At 39.1% G+C, this 21,294-nt stretch overlaps 2 protein-coding genes across 5 annotated transcripts in view; one reads left to right on the forward strand and one right to left on the reverse strand.

Annotated features, from left to right (window-relative positions):
• Positions 1-21,294, reverse strand: part of evi5b (ecotropic viral integration site 5b) — a 69,025-nt gene that overhangs the window by 30,432 nt on the left and 17,299 nt on the right. For 3 of the 4 annotated variants that reach the window (XM_038306164.1, XM_038306166.1, XM_038306162.1), the window contains exon 2: positions 2,709-2,941. In XM_038306164.1, the coding sequence (XP_038162092.1) occupies positions 2,709-2,860 (152 nt within the window). In that variant the 5' untranslated portion in view covers positions 2,861-2,941. Of the gene's footprint in view, positions 1-2,708; positions 2,942-4,072; positions 4,224-21,294 lie in introns of those variants that run through there. The other variant, XM_038306163.1, reaches the window with a different exon arrangement.
• LOC119797200 (E3 SUMO-protein ligase ZBED1-like) lies at positions 18,461-21,092 on the forward strand. The gene is made up of 2 exons (XM_038306161.1): positions 18,461-19,574; positions 20,623-21,092. Exons 1-2 carry the CDS (start codon positions 18,728-18,730, stop codon positions 21,090-21,092), a joined length of 1,317 nt encoding a protein of 438 aa, XP_038162089.1. The 5' UTR covers positions 18,461-18,727.

Below are 21,294 nucleotides of genomic sequence, written 5' to 3' on the forward strand. Positions count from 1 at the left end.
GTTTATTCGTACAGTATCTAATACAGATGGAATGGCAAATAATGATATACTTTTTTTAAATTCAGCACATTGTAAAAATAATTACCTCCTTGTGTTATCAAACTATGATCTTGACACAAGAGGAAACTCTGGTTTTGAAAGGAAATTGAGCGAATTTAATTGTTATGCTTAATTTGAATTAACTTATTAAAGGTATACTATGAAATAGGTGTTGATTTTCCAGCGAGGCTCCCCCCAGAGGGCGAAAGTAAAAGTGCACTGTCGTAAATATGCTCAGCTGTTCTCCTGGTTTCTCCGTCAAGCCAGGCGCGGTTGTTTTGAGCTTAGCAGACAGGCGAACGCAACGAATCACCATGTCTACTGCGGTAAGTGACTATTTTGTTCCAATTTTCGAGTTTGAAAATTCTCGCTGGTTCCTCCATGATAACTGCACAAATATTGCCACTGCGCTAGCAACAAGCATTCACTGGGGGCGTGTAGCAGTTCTCGCCGTAAAGCAAGACCGACTCTGGCGATGCACGAGAATTCTGAGCCTGTGGGTGGGGCCGAGGGCTCCTGCAATTGCAAGTACGGTATTTCCCCTACAGACCACCAGGGCAGCCGAGAAAACCTTCGTTCGACCTGAAATTACTCATTTAATCATCCAAAAAGTTATGGAACACATTAATTAACTGAAAAATGTTGCATAGTATGCTTTTAATGAAAAACTTGTATCCCTTGAATTAATTATGCATACTTTATTAATAATTCTGTAGTGTAGGATGAAAAAGATTGACCACATGGTCCATCTCAAACACAGGATAATAACAACAGGTATGAGAACAACTGCCCCAATAATTCTCACTAATTGGTTGTAGAAACAGAGGAGGGTAGAAGAGATTGTTTCTATCAGCGTGCTAAAATCTGAGATTTTAGATTCATGTCCATTGATTACAATATTTATTTTTAGGGCTGATACTGGAACACATTTTTAACATCATCGTCTGATGAGTAAATCCCAACAAGCTTCAGTTTGAATATGAAACTGAATCTGGATCAGATTGAAATAAGAGTGATGTAATAAGCCCCAGATTTTAAGATTAAAAGCTTGAGGGAATAATGATTAACTCTTCTCTCTGTGTCTCAGTGAAGGCAGCAGTGCATTTTTTGTTTTCCCACATTATATTTGTCTCCTAGGATTTCAAAGCAACTTTATAAACTAACAGTGAGCATGGTGTCAATGTTGTATTTGGAACCATAGGTAGAATTTATCTATAATGAGAAGTTCATGGAAGATATGAACAGCAGAGGATGAATGTGAAAAAGCTCAGTAATGTTTGGTCTTCCTCCAGAGCAAAACTCCACCTTTAGTTCAGGGTTCATCTCTTTTGCTGCGTTCACACCGGACGCAGCAGGAGCAGCAAAATGCTGCTTCCTTTTTGCTGCTTGTACCAGTTAGTTCTGACGCGTGGCTGAAGCAGCTTTGCTGCTCTGGCTGCGCGGTGAAAAAGTGGGTCTGACGCTTGTTGGGCGGAGCTACTCTATCCTTTCTTTGCCTTGCAGTTATATTTGCTGTGATCAGTGGGAATAAAGTAGTTTTAATATGTTTTTAAGAGAGAAAGTCCACCTGAAAACTTAATCAGTGCAGTCAGTTCATCCAGATTACCATCCTGCCTTCCAATATTATTTCTGTCGGTAGGAATCCCATTCAACAGCAGCCTATGGCCGGGTCGCCTCCTCGCGGTTTGCCGCAGCCTGGAAGGTGGTTTTCATCTACATAATGTACCATGTACCACCATCAGTGTGTGAGTGTGTGCGTGAATGGGTGAATGAATGTAGTGTAAAGCGCTTTGGTCAAGTCTCATGGCTTGAATAAGGGCGCTATATAAGTACATGCCATTTACCATTTACCATAATCCAAACTGCAGGCACCAGGATAATAAAAGCGAACATATTCTGTCGGCAGGTTTCAGCATTTTAAGTTAATTTAGGTGTTAATAAACTGTTTCAGAGGAACGATCATAGCGCTCTGTATCATCAGCGCTGTGTCTGTCTCCCTGCCAGCTCCCAGATCAGCGTCTCTGATTGGTTGATGCGGTGCATCGAGCAGCAAAAGTTCTATTTTGCCATCTCGAGCAGCACGCCTTTGCGGCGCGTTTCCGGCACGTCGCGTGCGTCAGATGCTTAAACGCTCCTGACGCGCTGCTTCAGCTGCTCAGACGCGCTGCACCTGCTGCTCAAAAAGAGCCTTTTGCTGCGCCTTGACCTGCGTCAACAATTGACTTTGCATGTTATTTCGCTGCTTATCCTGCTTCTGCTGCGTCCGGTGTGAACGCATCATTAAGCCCGAGGAACAAAAAAAGGAAGAGAAACAGTCACCAACAACGACCTAAGACTTTTTTTAAAGATGTGTTTTCCTCCAGGAGCTTCCTAGAAAATGCAGAGTTTATCAGCACTAAAGAACCTACAGTTAACTTGTCTTTTCTAAAATTATCTGAATTTAAAGTAGTTCTAATGTGACTTTAAAGTTGAAGCTGGTAAAGTTTTTTAAAGCCTTATTCTTTGGCTTATTAATGATGCAAATATCAAACAAAAATAAAAAATATCCGCTGGTACTCATCTCTCACAGACAGTCATCACCTGCTTTAAAAAATGAAAAGAAAAGCCCAACTCTCTTCAAAGATAGATCATTTCATCCTGGTGTTTGATGATGCAGCCAGGGTACCAACCTGTTTTGCTCCTCCAGCTTGGCGAGCAGCTCCACATCATCGGGGCTAAGCTGAGCCGGCGAGGACGGCGAGAGGGCAGGCGAGGACAGAGATGTGGAGGAGGAAGTGGCGGGGGTCTGTAGAGATGTGGGCGGGGCCACCTGGCTAGCCATCTGACTGACAGTGTGGGAGACCGAGTTCTTTACCCATGAGAGAGTAGAACTCAGCTTTCCAGCAACCTTGTCTGTCGCCACCTGCAGAGGATGGAGAAAGATCCCAAAAATCAGTCTTTTTATTCACACGTTAACAGGCATCGTTCCAACCTCAGAGAGCTCAGTTTCACATCCATGTCACACCTTTCTTGTTCTCATGTTTATTATGACAAACAAAGCATTTAGATTCAGTTAGAAGTGAAGATCAGACAGCATCCAGTCTGTCTGGAACAGATCGATGCTGCTGCTTAGCTTTCAGCAAATTAGTTCATCCCTCTCTGATTTCCCAATCAATGCTTCAAACCGCTTGCTTGTGTAGCAGTAAATACTTGCAGAGTCAGTCCAGAATCGTGACAACCAAGAATGGATGCGGACTAAAAACATCACCGTTTAGCCATCTCCTTTACAGATTAACAATAACAAAGCTCCGTTATAGATAAAACAAGAATACAGAGAACACCTTTACTTTAATATGTCACCTTCACCTTGAAAACTATGGAGTAAAGTTTTTCCATTAATGTTGAAAAAAATATAAAAGGCAATGCAGAAATAAAATTTTAAAATAACTGCTTTTTTCCTCAGATTTTATTCTTTCACTTTTTTATATTTTTTCTGAACTTTTTTATTGAAATTTCTATTTTTTTATATTTGCTATTACGAATTCTATTATTTTCAAATTGTGTTTTACAGATGACATTTTCTTCCCATCAAGCCAATAGAGACGTTCGCTCTTGACCAATAAAAATACTGTTGCTAAGATCCAACAGGCAGAGAATGTGAGCAAGAAAACTCGATCGAAAATAGAAAGCAATCAAAAAAAATTTTTTAAACTGAAAGAAATGGTTAAGAAATTAAAAAAAAATGTATTATGAAAAAAAAGAATCTGAGAAAACGGCAGTTTCTATCAAAACCTTTTTTTTTTTTATTTGTGATTTGCATTTTTTTTTATTTCCATTTACAAAAAAATTGCCAACAATAATGGAACAGAATTTCTCAGCAGAAAAGTGACACGTAATCTGAGCAGAGATCAAACCTTGGCTAACTATACACGCTAGCATACATGCCTATTATGGTAGAATAAAAAGTTTTAAAGCATTTCCTTTTCATAAACACTGTAAGAAATAATTAATAAAACCCTGTGTTATAGCATAAAAGTAACATTAACTTTCTTACCTGCTTTTCCCTCCAAAAAAATCCAACCCCGTCAGCTTCTCTCCATGACAAACAACTTTACCAAGAAAGGATTTGATTTTAAAACGGCTGAACTTTAAGTTTCACCAACAGCCTCTTCTGAACCTTCGACCGACTTCACACAGCCTTGCAGTCATATGCTGATCATACAGGCAGGAGGGGTCAAAGTGCTTTATTCAAGATAGTTCTTCTAGTCTGCTGTTTAAATCAGGCAGCTCTGCTTTCCTTAGAAAAGAACGAGTGGGAACACTTACAGCTCTACCAAAGAGAGTCACCGCCTTTATTTTTCCAATAAAATTAGTTATTCTATTGGGGAAACGGAGCCTGGCTGTAGTAACATAGTAAACAATCTAAAATGGAAGATAAAAAAAAAAATAAAAGAAAGAAAGTTTTATCTCTTTATCTATATTCCAAGAAGATTCTCCCTGGCTTGAGCTTTTATGATTCGCCTTTATGATTATATTAGGATTTGTTTTCTCTATTGAACAGTGTTGGATTTGGTTGGCTCTATCCTCTTATGAAACATTTTTTTAAACCCGCTGTGAAAATAAATAAATTAATCTGAATTACTTTAGAGGAAACAACAACAAAAGAAATATTTGTTTTAAAATGAGAGAACAATGACCTATGATACAAAAAAAGACCATTAGAGATCAGATATTTGTCTAAAATTAGTGCCTCTGATTGAATCTGAGGATGAAGATACGAACCACAACAAGGAAATAAAACCAAACAAATGCAGTTTTTAAACAGGATAAAGATGGCAATGTTGTGCTTTGCTCAAGGAAGTCAGAGAAACCCGTTTATAGTTTATTGATCTAAGAAAAAAAACAATGCTTTTCCACTGAATTGCTTCCTATGACAAAGGGCCATAAAAAAGTAAAAAATAAAGCAGTAAATATGCCTACATTTAAAGGGGAACATCAAAAGGATCATGAACGAGTTTCAACATAAAAACTAAAAGTGGTTCATGCTAGGGGAGGGCAACATGAAGAAAATTTAATATCATGATATCTTTGGGCTATATCACGATAAGATCAATTAACAATGAAAAATTAATGTTCTTAGCCACATAATGCCTAAAGTTGCATTTGTATAGGTCAATTGATTGCAAATTAAAAATTTATTCAAAATCGGCTACACATAGAAGTTTTTCACAAATTACAACATTGCAACATATTGCAGTGGTCAACATTGGACCTTAAAGTCGTAGGGAAGCAGCTGTTCTAACTGTTGCATTTCCGAATTCTCCCGAGTGGTGCCCAACTTTACACGAGTGAATAAAGTGAATGTGATTGGTCGTTTATCAAGGGGGCGGAATTGTTGTGGTGGAAGGTTTGCACGCTAGTTTGGTTGTGGTCGGTTTGTGGGAAGCATCTTGCTAACCAGTTAGCAACTTAGTGCTAGTAGGTTCCCAATGGGAAATTCCATTGGGACCAAGTAGCACTAAATTGGTGACTTAGAAACGACACTGTCAAGGAACGCTACGGACAGCGGAAACATGCAAGAGGAGGAGAGTTTAGTGTCTGAGGTCGTGGATGAGTCTCCTCCGTCATCCATTTTTTATTTAGAGGAGGAAAGCGGGGATGAAGATGTTGTGGAAGAGGACGCCAGGGCGGCAGAAGCTTGGTTTGGTGTAGAAGGCTTCCAGCCGTACATGTTTGAGCCCTTGCCTCGCAACGCTGCCAGTTCTGTTAGCTCTACACCTGCCGAAGACACAGACGTCCATCCCCGTGAACACTGGGACAGAACTCAATGGGAAAGGAAATAATGGTTCTCATTTCTTATTTCAACCGTTGCATATATTAGCTGCGACATATGAATCAGGATGCTATAACCAAAAATATGTGTTCGACAAATGACCGTTGATATATGATCGGTAGAATTTAGCTGTACAAGCTGATGTATAACTAACTGGCCTGCATAAAGTAACGGTAAAAAAAATACAGATTTTAAGAAAGAGATTTTATTCTAAATAGTCATTTTCTAACTTTTGGGACAAAATGGTCTGATAAAGTACATTTATATACGTGTTTAAGCCAGAATTATTTGAAATTTAAGTATGATTTCCATAAGACTTTAAAAACAGAACATCCCAGTGGTCAAAAGGAACACCACGGAAAAATGACACAAAATACACCATAAGCATCTTTTGTGCTCTTTTACAACAGTCTTCATTTTGCACTGGATGACTTTTTAGTTGGTGGAATAAATTTATGGTACTGCTATCTTTTGTGGCAATGGTCTTCCGAAATGTTTTTACCGCATTTTGTATTTATATTTTTTTTATTTTTCATTTTTTTATTTATTTTATGGTAGCTGATATGGAAGTCCCAAATCTCATTGGATCCGTTGCAGAATATGATGACAATAAAGGCTTTTTGACTTTGACTTTTCAACATTCTTCTTGTCAAATCCAAACCACTGCCATACTATTGAACCAGTGCTGTTTTCTCTTCGGAACCAGCTCGCCTGGGTCCTCTTCAGACTCATTTTCTTTTCCATCTGAACTCCCGATGTCGCTATGGTTCTTGCCGTCTCTCAACATAAGTAAGTGCACATGCTAATTGTTGTGTGTACACAGACAGTAACACGAGGGTCGGCTAGAGGAGACTTGACTAAAAGTGCTTTTAGTCAATGAGTCTTTGCAGTCACAGCAGCTCAGGAATGCATTAGTTGAATGTCTTCCATTAACAAACCATGCTGCCACTTGTGCCTCTGCTATATATATATATATATATATATTTTTTTTTTTTAGGGATGCACAATATAATCGGCCCCCTATCGGTATCGGCCTGTATCGGCCTTAAAACTGAATATCGGACATCGGCCACCCCACCGATATTTAACCCGATATCTCATCAGCTTCTGAGTTTCTAAAGTCTAAAAAAAAAAAATAAATACTACTTCTTCTTCTTCAAAAACTTCTTTTTTACAGACTTAAAAACTTCTAAAGACGAGGGAAAAAATATTGATACATTAAAATATCATAATATCTTCATATGCTGATATATTGCCATTTAAAAACACCATATCAATCTCTTTTACTAATGAAATATTGCTATATGTCATCGTTATGCTTCGAAATCCCCCCGAAAATTCAAAAAATTTTGCCATATTTTAACAAAATCTCACAAGAATTTGCAAAATATCACGAGAGTTTGTAACAGAACGATGAAATTTCACCAGATTTTGAAAGTAAAATAGATCGATACCACGTTTTTAAAAATCGATTTGATATCAGCATATGAAAATATATTTGAGTATATTATTTTTCAAAGTGTCAGAAATGGATAACAAAACTGCTATTTTCAATGACTATTTTTGTCCAGCTTTAACATCAGTATCGATATCGGTTATCGGCTACATGAGTTTTAAAATATCTGCATATCGGATATCGGCCAAAATCCCAATATCGTGCATCCCTAATATATATAGTTTAATTACTTTTATTCTGTTTTATTCTATTTTATTAATAGTGTTGCAGCATACCAATATCGGGCGGCACTAAAATTATGGTATCGGTATCAGCGAGTACCAACTAATAGGCACCGATACCATTTTGAGAGCCAAAGGCTAATTCAACTATTGTCACCCATTTCAGGTAGGAAATAAAAAGTTCTACTGGATTCATTTTGTCTTAGTCTTTTTCTTGCTTCATAAAGGTAGACAGCAGCTTGACAAAACCATGATGGTGATTATTTTACATCCTAGTAGTATGCAGTCTTTATATATACACACACAAACATCAAGTTCAAACAGATTGTGTCGGTATCGGCAAATACTGCACAACCAGGTACCGGGTATAACATAGCATCAGTGCAACACTATTTATTAACCTAAAATCTGTAGTCCAGCGAACGTTTATTCTATATTTCTAAACACGTTTTGAAGCGTTATCGCTGTTTTTATTCCTCATTTTTATATTTTTCATTGTAAAATTCCTACTGTTGTGTTTTTAGGTAGACAATTTTAAGAACTGTCCGGGGACAACAGATGAAAAATAACCTTATAATTCTGGTGCATTTGCAGAAATGCTTATAAATGTACACTGTCCCTGAAACTCAGAAAACAGACCGCTTTGTGGTTTGGAAGAGGAGCGAGTGATGCGTTCATAGCATATGGGAGAAACTAAACATACAGTGAATCTAATACAACGGCTGAGTCTTGCCATTGTATTTTAACAAAGTCATTTTAACCATCGCGTGGAGATAAATTGAGACACATAGAGTATAGCTGATATATCGCCCACCCCATTTGGACCCTCCTTTAAAGTATGGCTGAAACAATTATTTAGATTAATTCTGATTAATCTTATTAAAAATTGGCTGTGTGCTGAACAATAATGCACAAACAGCAGTAATTAAGACAACACTACAAACATGAGCTATAAATATTCATAAACATAAATTATATGACATTTCTCCATTAAAGATTAATTTACTAGTATGTTACATTAATATTTAACATATTTGTTTATTTATATACATTTGTTCAACAAAAGTACCTCTTTCTACATGAATTGATTACTGAAAAAAACGGTTGAATTGATTAGTAAAATACTAGATAGGTGCAGCCGTAGCTTAAAGACAGCTGTGGGTCAGGGGTGAGGTTGAGTTAGGTCAAAGGTCAACATATTTAACCCCATTGTGTAGCTTACTGCGAACCAGCGTCCTCCCAAAGCCCATCATTGATCATAGGACTGCAGAGGGAAATGGTAACTATGGAGAGGCTGCAGAGAAGTCCAGCTCAGGTATCAGGACAGCTATTGTCACGCCACTCCATTAATCCATCTGTGGTACAACAATGGCCTCTACTCGAATGAAACCAGAAGAAGTCGTGTTTTGGTTACCAAACAAACTCCTTCAGACTGAGGAAAACCAACACAACAAGCTAACCGTGACACGTGGCGGTGAACGCATCACACGTATAAGAGGACTGGACTCAGAGAAGCTGGGGAAAGTTCATGGAAGATGGCTTGACTAAATACCCGGAAATTCTGCAGGAAAACCTGCAGGAGATGATACCGTTTAACTCAATATCGATACCCAATAATCAGTACCATATTTTGTTTCCATGGAGATAAGCAATTACTAATAATTAAAGGAATAAAAATATTTCTTTAAACATAAAAACAGTTGTAGGTTCGATTCCTGGCCCTGCTGACCTTTCCTGAATGTCTCTCCCTTGTCTTGTAAGCCACTTTCACTCAATAATGCATAACTTTCATTCTTAATACTGATAGTTGCTGGAAAATTATATTCTTCTCCTTTTAAACAGTGTAAGAATAGGCTTAAGCCGGACATAAAATGTAAGATTTTCTGCCCTTTTCGGCTCGATTCTCCAGTTGTGCGAGAATTTTATCAACCCGAGTTCCAGCCTGATGGTGTTGTGTAGTATACAGGGGTGTAAATCACATCCATCATGGCGATTCGATTCGGTATCGATTTCCTGACCCAACGATTCGATTATTTTCGATACGCCACGATTTGATTTGATTAATTGGTTCATTTTTATTTTTTACACCTTACAGGCTAGACAATGTTTCAAATTTAAAAATAAATCAATGAAAGATGTAATATCGTTATGCATTTTTTTTTTTTGAGAAACTACAGGAAATAGAGAAGTTGCACTCCACTTATTCCTACTAAAACCTCTTTCACTGAAAAATAATAATACCCCTGCGTTATAGATTCTGCAAGGCCTTGCATCAAAAAATACTGCACAAAATCAGAGCAATGAGTGCAATGCAATACCTCGGCTCCAGACGTCCCCGCCCCCTCCACAGACGCTCCGCTGCTCCTCTCCCAAATTGTAGCTGACCGCAGACAGTGCCGCAGACAGGAGGCCGGCTTGTTTTGTTTTTATGACCGAAACTGCGGAAAACAACTCGTGAAATTTGACCCGCTAGAAGAGCGAGGTGCGTGAGAACGCTGTGACCCTTTTTCCACCTGGATCTCCGCTCTTTTTGGCCCTCATGTCCCTCCGTCGTCGGACTAAACTCGCCCCCACTTCCTCACCGCCTCGGCCGTATCTAGACCCACAGCGTGTAGCACAGACCACGCTTCAATATTGAGCATAATTTTAAAATGTCTGCATCAAGCTCACTGCAACACACTGCTGTACGAGTATAACCAGGAAGCGAGGTAGGAGGGCAAAATAGGTTTAGCGCCACCGCAGCACGGGAGGAGAATTACGCCCAGGAGAAAAATGGATAAAAATAGACCGGATGAAAAAAAAACATGAATCTATTCTCTTGCGGACGTATCGATGCATCGGATCGTCGGCTGTTGGATCGATGCATCGATACAAAACCATTATTATTTACACCCCTAGTAGTATACAGGGGGTAACGAAGGGTCGATCTGCATCTCACGACCACCTCCCGATCAGGAATAGTAAGGTTGGGAGAAAATCAAACATACTTGAAATTCTTCGGCCCTCCTGAGGTGTTTGTGGACGAATCCTGCTGTTGAAGCAGAGATACGAGCCAATTTACCAGAACCTCGTGCACACCGCATGTGCAAACAAGGCGGTTCTTCTTCTTCTCCATCCAGATTGACGAGTCCAACCAGCGCCATCTCTCGGCGCTCAGTCCGACGTGTGTTTTTTGGTTATGCGGTGTGAACAGGTAGATCCCATCAGAGCATTGGGCCGCACAGTTTGAGAACATACATCGTGAGCTTTGAACATTTAAACTCTGTGGTTTCTTCGTACAGTTTGAGCTGTAGCTGCGTGAAACAATTGAAAATATCCCACAGCGTATGCCCGGCTTTAGATTAAGTTAGATATTTTAGTTCAGAAAGCATAGAAAAATAGTTTGCTCCTATTTACAGTACATCGAAAAACATACAGCACATGGTAAGTAAAGAGCGATGTTAGTGGAGAAATACCACAGAGAAAGCTTCAATTCATTTTTATCATGATTATGGTGTTTTCTGCAACAGGTCAATAGAAAAGTTCAGCTTTTTTTTTGCTCAGCTGTAGGCTAACTATGTGATTTAGGTCTGATGTTTATTTGCATTAGCCAGCAGATAACTGAGATCCTGAGTGACTGGTGGTCCCTCAGGATCTCAGGCAGACCGGCATGTAAATATATGGTGCTGACGTGCAAACCCCAGCTGTTCGGCAGGGATCAGCTCTGCAAGCCGCACATTAGCCTCAAGGTTAAACAATCTTAACAGAAACCGAGCAATTCACACTAAGGAATATACAAGTGAAGAAAACCAAGAGGAGGAGCCACACAGTCATCAGGTCTATGAAAGCAAACTTTAGGCAGCGTCCGAGTTAAAGCATCTTTCATTGGAACCACTACCGCTGCTGTTATTGTCTGATACTTTTCTGATTAAATAAAGATTTTTGAGCCCTGCCTCATTTTATTTCCTAAATGTTGGTTTTATTGTGATTTTTGTTCACCTCAGAAAGTAGGATCTATTAAACAAAAAAGATTCACCGTATTTGACCTTGTTTTAGGTCATGATGTTTAATCTGTTTATCATTATAATGCACCGCCGTGCAAAGAATCAAATCAATGAAATAAATCAGCTGAATTCAGACTTTTATAAACCTTTTTACCTAGACCTATTTATAGCTATGACAAAAAAAAGTAAAAAAAAAAACAAAAAACAATCAAGTCATTGATCACGAGAGGCCAACGTGTATTTTCATAATAATAAGATGAAAAATAAAAAGCATGCAGGAACCTTTTTTTTATGCATGCTGATTGCTGGGCTGATTGACTGCTCTTTTCTGTAGTTTTGGTGTGTCTGATGAGTGAGTGAGAGTGAGATATGGTGTGAAGTTCTAATGAGATTGTTAAGTTCTGTTTTTGCAACCTATTTTTTGACACAATTGATAATTTCTTCATTGCTTGGACTTACTGTTTATTCTCCACCTGTGCAAATAAAAAACAAATACTGCCCATCTCTTGTGTTTGGCTTGGTAGATCTCGGCATGCCATCAATTTCAAATGTAGATCTTGGTTTAAAAAAGGTTGGGCACTCCTGCTTTAAGAGATGGATGGGGACTCAGTGGACAGAAGAGTTAATTAGCTGTACTCATAATAAAGCAATGATTAATAATAGAAGTGAATGCATGTTAAATCATATCAGGGCTGGAGATAGAGATTATTTTGTAAATAGATTAATTTTCGATTATTTTTTTGATTAAAAATCGGATAGCCAAAATTAAACCAGGTGAAACTAAACCTTTTCCGCTTAAGGAGTTCTGGATGGAGCATATTGACAGATGACAAAGGTTTTTCTTATCTTAAATGCAAAATGTTTACATGTTTTTATTTTTTGTTTTTTTTTTATTTTGGTATAATTCCTGCTGTAAGTGACTTTCTCCGTCAGCTAAAGGCATGTTTTAGTAAATTAGTTGACCATTATTTCAATAATTTATCAGATTAATTGTTTCAGCCATAAATCATATACATTATAAGAAGCGCATGACCCATATACCAACTGTCGTAGGTTCGAGTCCTGGCCCTGCTGACCTTTTCCAAATGTCTCTCCCGTCTTGTAACCCACTTTCCTGTCCGCATATTTTCAAAATAATAAAAATAAGGGCACTAGGGCTCTAATAATCTGAAAAAAATATAAATAAATAAATAAACTTTAAGTGTAAATAATTCTCATTAAAATAAAATGAAAAGTGGAAAAATATGCGATTCTGTTTTTTACCAAAAAATAAAAGTGACAGTAAAAAGCTGAACGCTTCAGACAGTGGCGGTTCTAGACCAAATGAATCAGGTGGGCAGGAGGGGGCCAGCGTGTTTTCATGGGGGCACAGAAAAGCATGAAATAAAAAACAGGGCCAGGCATTCAAATATATTAAGATAGCTGCATGAGGTGAATTTCTTTTTTTATTAGGTTTAATTAAAATACCTTATTAGGTCAATATGCATTCATAATTTAGGAATTTAACATATTTTTGTCATGATTTAAGATAAAATTGCAGTTTTCTATAAAATCTGAATTAGAACTCAAGAAAAACTGATAAATTGAGCTGTACAAATTTTAGCAATTTGTTTTGGAAAAAAAAAAACATTTAGCAGAAATGGTATCCTATCTCAATACCAGTGAAACTATCATCTTATTGCTTTTAAATAATTAGAAAAAACAGAATTTGTAAAGAAAAAAAATGAAATAGATCCAGAGGACCTATCAGTAACTATGTCTGTTCCATTCCCTTTGAGTATTATGTCTTCAGTACAGGGGCCATTATAGGGGCCAGGACATGATCTACAGGGGCACTGGCCCCTGTAGATCAAATAAAAGACGGAATTGTGTGTGATGATCAACAGCTGTCCGTCTCTTTCTGTTATCAATAAAGCTGTAAAGTTTCTGGCTGCAGACATATTTAATACGATAGAGCAACAACTTTTGAACAGGGGCGGATTTAGGAAATTTGGGGTCACAGGCAAAAACAGGCAGGGGGCCCTCTGAGTTAAGAAGGCAAAACATAAAACAGCCCCATTCTCCAGATAGAGAAATGTTAATAGAATAGACATCCATTATCTGTTCTAGGTTGTGTCCCTCTCTTCTTGTGCCTCTCTTCTTGTTGTTTTCCTCTCTATGTTTTGTACTCAGCTGACTTTTCATGCTGTCTCTAAAGGAATGAAAGATTTTTTCCAAGCACTAAGCTCACTTAGCTGATTGCTCCTTCCTGTTTTTGCCGAGACAAACTTATTATAAGCGTTCTGATGGCATTTTAGCAAAAGGATTTTTTATCAAAAACATTATTAATGTGTACAAATAAGGAAAAGTTGTATTAACCATACATGTAAACAGAGTTTTATGGGGCCCCCAGGAACTAGGCAACTGCCTAGTATTGCCTAATGATAAATACCCCCTTCTGAACAACATGAGCAAATTCAAATAGTTTTTTTCAGGCCAGGAGAAAGTCCCGCTCGCCCAGATACCGGCGTCCAGGTGGCTTTAGGAGATATTCTGTCTGGTGAGCCGATGCCAAAGAAAGCATGGCTTCCCCATAAATCCTGGACACTGGTTTTGTTGCTGCTTTTGTTCGCCGAGGAACTGAAAGGGGCCCTGAAATGCAGGGAGCATAGCTAATGAAGCTCACAGCCAGGCAGGAGGAAGGCCCTGGTAACAGAACTGTGAGGAGATTGAGGAAGTGAAAAAGAGCAGAAGGAGAAGTGAGGAGTGTTTCTCTTATCGCAAATAAAAATGCCTCTAAAAGCCACATCACGGCTGTCGGAAATTAAAGCAGGCGTCTTTATATTGCGTTTCTCGCTGTTGATAACCCTCTGAGGCTGAGCACTGGACACCGCCATGATGTGAGAGCGCTGAGCGTCAGGCTGGGCTCACAACAGCATGCTCAGGGAGAGGTGGAGAGGATCTTTCACTTCACACGCACAGGGAAGCTCATACTTTCCAAGCGTACATTCAACATTTCAACAGGCCTGGCTGAAGGCTACTCCTACACAAGCAAAAAGAAAAATGAAAAAAAAAAAATATGCAGGGAAAGGCTGCAAACCTTCTGGTGGGGTAGAAAATAAAGAACGTCTAGACACTGGCTTATGACTGAAAGAAATTCAAACCACATGTGAGGCTTTTCTACTGCGCCTAAAAAAGAACAACTTTAACTGTGACATTTACGTCCAGATCCTTATCGGTTTGTTTCCTCCATTACAGGAGCAACAAACCGGGCAGAAACAGCATCCCGAATGAGAGGATCATGATCAAATCTCTTCTCTGGACGACAGTTTCCTTAGAGGAAAACTTTTGTTTTTACTTTGCAGACAAAGAGCTTCAGTGAAATTATGGCTGGCTGCAATTATGTAGCTGAAAATGTGTGAAAGTTCACTTGTTACACCTTTTAAAAATAGACGAAAAGTAATAAGTCATGAAAATTATTTCCTTTTTGTCCTTCTTTTGCATACAGTTTTCAGAGGGGTTTGTTGGAGAACAATAGTTATCAAACAGCACAAACAAAGTAAAAAAAAAACAACAATCCGCTGGACTTTGTTTCAAAGTCTGAAGACGTTTCTCTTCCCATCCAGGAAGCTTTTTCAATTCAAAATGTCAGAAATAGAGTTGAGTTCAAGGCTTTATAGAGTGGACCAAAAATAAAGCCTTGTTTTGGCTTAGAAAACATGCAAACTGGACAAACAGATACACCCCTTCCCTTTAACAACCTCCTTTCAGTGACATAGACAGGTATGGGGTATTGCAGGCTAACAAAGAAGCCAAACTACTCTGATTCCAAAGGGGTGGACCCGTTCATCCATTTCAATTTGCAAAATTTTTAAACAAAAATAAGGCTTTGTTGGGCTACTGTATAAAGCCTTGAATTCAACGCTATTTCTGACTTTTTTAATGAAAAAGCTTCCTGGATGGGAAGCGAAATATCTTCAAACTTTTAAACAAAGTCCAGTGGATTGTTGTTTAACTTTTCTGGAATGACTCTGACCTGGATGACTGAGAAACTTCACCAGCACATGCAGAGAAAGGAGCACAGCAGACAGATCAGAGAGGAGTTTAAAGCAGCGTTTGGGTGGAAACTAATAGGAGTGTCTCAAATCAACTTATATTATATATACCATATTTTCACGACCGTAGGGTTCACCGTACTAAAAGGCGCAGTCTCAGTTATGTGTGCCATTACTGTATTTAATGGTGCACTGGACTATAGGGCGCAGGTTTTATATACCGGTACATGTCCTCTACTACGTTTAAATACCTCTACTGCATATTTAAAAATAGAGCGGGAGCAAAACTGAGTACGTTTGTGCTTTATTCATGTATTTATTACAAAGCATTAATCAAACCCATCGAAGTCATCATCCTCTGTTTCTGAATTAAACAGCTGCGCTAAATCAGACATGCCAATTTCCCCTTCTTCGCTCCGCTCGAGTCTTTCCTCTGCCTGTCGGAGTTCGTTTTCCATCTTCCTCCATTTGCGAACCATCGATTCATTAATCTTGAATTCTCTCGCGGCTGCTCAATTTCCATATTCCTCTGCGTAGCTGATAGCCTTCAGTTTAAACTGTGCTTCATAGGCGTGTCTCTTTGCCATTTTCAGGGTTGTTAAGACAACAATGTTCTGCATCAAGCACATACCTGTTCTTTTATACACAATCCACGCCCACACTTCCCCCTTTAACGCTCTCATGGTGGTCTCAACAACGTCCGCAGTAACAACACACATTGGGCGCATCGCACTATAGGGCGCGCCGCACATTTTAAGGGGGAAAAAAAAGACGTTTATATGCGCCTTATAGTCTCGAAAATACAGTAATTGCAGCTTTGAGTATTGGCCAATATCGATATTGACCCAATACGATATCAGCATTAATCGTACATTCCGGTTTTGCCTATTTTATAGAGTGGACTGATAGAAAAGGGGTTTGATTAAGTGATCAAATATTCAAACAGAGAACAATACGTAAGAATATAAATAGGGATGCACGATATAATCGGCCCCCTATCGGTATCTGCCTTAAAACTGAATATCGGACATCGGCCACCCCATCGATATTTAACCCGATATTTGATCAGCTTCTGAGTTTCTAAAGTCTAAAACAAAACAAAAAAATACTGCTTCTTCTTCTTCCTCAAAAACTTCTTTTTTACGGACTTAAAAACTTCTAAAGACGAGGGAAAAAATATTGATACAATATTTGATCTTGATCTTCATACGCTGATATATTGCCATTTAAAAACACCATATCAATCTCTTTTACTAATGAAATATTGCTATATGTCATCGTTATGCTACGAAATCCCCCGAAAATTCACGAAATGTTGCCATATTTTTATACGTTGATATATTGACGCGGTATCGATCTATTTTACTAACAAAATCTCACAAGAATTTGCAAAATATCACGAGAGTTTGTAACAGAACGATGAAATTTCACGAGATTTTGAAAGTAAAATAGATCGATATCGCGTTTTTAAAAATCAATTTGATATCAGCATATGAAAATATATTTGAGTATATTATTTTTCAAAGTGTCAGAAATGGATAACAAAACTGCTATTTTCAATGACTACTTATTTTTGTCCAGCTTTAACATCGGTATCGGTTATCGGCTGCATGAGTTTTAAAATATCGGCATATCGGATATCAGCCAAAATCCCAATATCGTGCATCCCTAAATATAAGGTATGCGAACAACTGACCTATCGCAAATACCATTGTTGTCATTGTCACTTTGCCACAAAAAGTTCATCAGAAAACTGTCTACTCTGGAGAGTCTTCAGAGTTGTAAAGCTAAACTTCATTAAGCTGATTTAAATAAATGTTTAGCCGCCTTTCAGACACACAAACTACACAGGATTTCTGGAAACATGGGTTAAAAAAACTAAACAAAAAAAACAATTCTTGGAACTTTCAGTGATTTGTGGGCTATTTAAATATTAACACGTCACTGAGCGAAAAACATGGCTAATTGGGCACAGTTAGGACATTTTCCGTTAGGGGTGTACTTACTTTTGTTGCCAGTGGTTAAGAAATCAATGGCTGTTTGTTGATTTATGCAAACGCCTAGTTTACATGGTAACAAAGTGGGAAGTCTACAGTGTTTTCTAGGGAAGCTCCAATCCAATACTCATATTGGAAACAAGCAAATATCTGAATATATATAGATAAGCGAGCTGATTGGTGGTACCCTCTGCATAAAATCTCCTGATCGAGCCTTTTCTAATATGCTACACAACAAAATTATAAAATGTGATTCCTGTTGAAATCCTATAAAATCAACACTCAGAGCAGAAACATCTGTATCATACCGGAAATTAAAACATATCTTGTGTTATTTACAAAATATTTTGCAGTGTAATCACTTGTGTGAGACACTAAACATATAAATCCCTTTTTTCTCCTTATAAATTAATACCAATGCTATATTAGCTGAATCAATGAAATAACCCTGACAGATGTTCTTCTCACTATGTGGGATTTTATCCTAACTTTATCTAATTTTCAAAATCATAACTAAAGAATTTTGCACCGTATCCGTTTCAGATCTCTTGTAGATTTTCTCAGGCTACAGCGAGAAAAAGAATAAAACAAAACGTTAAAGGAATAGTACACCCAAAACATGATTAGCCTTCATTTTCTACTCACCCCCATGCTGAACAACACTCTGGAGTACTTTTTTGATATCTCAAATGCATCTGGAGATCTGGGAGGCTTCTTGCTGTCTGCTGACATTCAAATAATGGAGGTCTATGGCGCCCGAGGCAGAAAGGTCCATAAAAGTCCACAAAAAACGTGTCAATATTCCTCCATACTGCTCGTCCAATGTATTCCAAGTGTCCTGAGTGGGTAGCATCCAGAATTTACTTGAAACGAAGTCATTTAGAATGTTTTTAGAGCATAAACAGTATTGTATACTAGGGCTGAACGATCTATCGTTTTCGACCGAAAACCGCGATCTCAAGCAACGCGATTTTGGGAATGTCAAAGCTGCGGTTTTTCTTGGTGCATATTAGCCCAATAATTCCTCAATAATTCCAATGCATGCTCATGTAGAAAGGCTCTGTGTCGGCTATTTCCAATCAGAAAAGGCTCTGTGTCGGCCAGAACCAATCAGAAAGCTGAAAGGCTGCGCGTGACCAGATGACGTTTTCAGTGTAGCTCGTAAGCTCGAGATTCAATTTCAAGATGGCTGAAGCGGGAGCAGACGTGGAGCCGACAAAATTAATACCAAAGAAAAACAGCACGTCGGTCATTTGGCAGTATTTTGGATTTGAGGCCACTGATGAGCACCAGAAACAGGTGATTTGTCAAACATGTCGTGGGAAAGTGGCTACATCGGCTGGCAATACCACCAATTTACATCGTCACTTGAGAGTCCACCACCTTAACTTGTATGAGGATTGTATGGCGAAAAAGAGCCTTGAAACATCAAGTAGCAGTGATACTTCAGCAAAACAGCCAACCATAACTTCATCCTTTGCCAGTTTGACGCCTTATGAAAGAACTAGCCGAAGACACAAGGAGATTACCACTGCCGTAACGAATTACTTATCGAAGGATATGGTGTCTGTAAACACAGTAACCAAAGACGCATTTAAAAGTTTGCTACGCACAATGGACAAGAGGTATGTTCTACCCTCCCGCACCTACTTTAACCGAGTCGCCATCCCACAGCTGTACGGAGAATGCAAGGCCAAAGTTGTAAATGAGCTGGAAAACATGGAGTTTTACGCGTCAACTACGGATCTGTGGTCAAGTAGAACGACCGAGCCATACATGAGTTTGACGGTGCATTTCGTGAATGCAAACTTTGAGTTGAGAAGCCGCTGCCTGCAGACAGCATACTTCCCCACTGACCATACGGGGGAGAACATTGCAATTGGGCTTAAAGAGTGCTTGGCAAACTGGGGCCTAAAAGAAGAGGCCCAGACCTGCATCACAACAGACAACGCCACGAACATGGTCAAAGCGATGGAGCTCAATCAGTGGACCAGACTGCAGTGCTTCGGGCACCGGCTGCATCTTGCAATTGGTAAGTGTGTGTGTGTGTGTGTGTGTGTCCACATTTACTGTGTAAGAATTAGTGGTATCATAGTCTCTCAAACACAGTTAGGGCGGGGGAGGGGGACAAAGCGACCCTATGTTTGTTTTCACGCTTTTGTTAGCTGACCAACTGTTAGCGCAATGCTACCCTTTCTCCTACCTATAAAAATGAACGCTTTCATGAGTAAACTTTGAAACCTCCCAATAAGCTACTGCTTGCTTCTGTTTAGCTACGGAATGCCAAGGAACAGAGAGATACAAATGCCGTTTCCCCTAAGCAGGAGGTCTTCAACAGGGTTGTGCGCGACCCCTAGGGGGTCTACGGAGGTACTGCATGGGGGTCGCGAAAGTTTTGGTTGATTAGACTTTTTTATATATTCCCCCCTGCAACTTTTTTCATTAATTGAGATGTCTTTAAATACACAAATAACATGAATTAACACAGATAAATGGAGGCAGAAGATGTCTTTCAGTCATCAATGCTCACATTCAGTGACACAGCTCTTTCAAGACACCATTTCATTCACAGCACCTGTCAAGCAGGAATCAGAATCAGAAATACTTTAATAATCCCAGGGAGTAATTATTTTGTTAAATCACTCCATCTGTAATAGAGTGACTATAGGAGCAGTTTTATATAACACAATTTCATACAATATATATAATTAGGGGGTCCCTGCTCCATCTCGCCATCAGTTTGGGGGTCCTTGGCCAGGAAAATGTTGAAGACCCCTGCCCTAAGCTTATTTTTGACACACTTTAGTAAACAAAAAAATAATACATAAATAAATAAAAAAAAAGCAAATGACGCCAATGGTATTTTGTAGCAGATATGAGGATGGCTGATGCCACTTTATTACAGATTGAAAGGTTTGTTGTGTTTTAGTGGATTGTCGAATAAACATATTGCTGCAAATTAATCACCAGTTACAAATTAATGTATGGCGAATTACTTAATGTGATAGCACCACCTGATGTCTGCTGTTAAAAAAAGTTATGAAGTAGGCTTATCTGACTGTATGTAATGTTTTTCCCAGAAAATGCAGTCAAAGATGACCAACGCATCAAACGGGCCACAGGACTGTGCAAGCAGCTGGTAGCAGTCTTCAGCCACAGCTGGAAGAAAAAGGCGGCGCTAAAACAGGCACAGGAAGACCTGAATCTTCCTCAGCAGTCAATGGTCACCGAATGTCCGACACGATGGGGCTCCCGGCAGAAAATGATTGAGAGGGTGTTGGGACAGAGCAAGGCACTGTGCCAAGTTCTGTCTGAAGACAGGAAGACGCGGCACCTGGTCCCGACTTGGCAAGACACTGATGTGCTTGAATCTGTAAACAATGCTCTCGGTCCTCTTCAGGAGTTCACAGACGCCCTCTCAGGTGAGGACTATGTGAGCGTATCCTACCTAAAGCCAGTGCTCCACCTGCTGAGAACAGCAACACTTGCTGTAACTGACCAAGACACAGATCTCACAAAGGAGAAAGTCAAAAGCTCTCCACTACATTGAAGAGAAATACAGTGACCCAGCGACCCAGGAACTCCTGGACATCGCATCTTTCCTCGACCCAAGATTTAAGACCAACTACATTAGTGAGGAGAATGTCCAATTCATGAAAGACAGAGTGAAGATGGAAATGGAGCAGTTGGCACTAAAGGTAAGCTGTCCTTTTTCTTCACTCTTTCAAAATAAAACAAAAAGCTGCGTTTTT

Source organism: Cyprinodon tularosa, unplaced genomic scaffold (genome assembly GCF_016077235.1).
Source record: "Cyprinodon tularosa strain WSP-4 unplaced genomic scaffold, ASM1607723v1 ctg574, whole genome shotgun sequence".
Classification (NCBI taxonomy): Eukaryota; Metazoa; Chordata; class Actinopteri; order Cyprinodontiformes; family Cyprinodontidae; genus Cyprinodon; species Cyprinodon tularosa.

Excerpts from the sequence above, each read along its gene's own strand:
- LOC119797200 (XM_038306161.1), top strand. The coding sequence starts at position 18,728 with ATGGCTGAAGCGGGAGCAGACGTGGAGCCGACAAAATTAATACCAAAG. Across the intron at positions 19,575-20,622 it reads CCGGCTGCATCTTGCAATTG|AAAATGCAGTCAAAGATGAC; the intron begins GTAAGTGTGTGT and ends TGTTTTTCCCAG.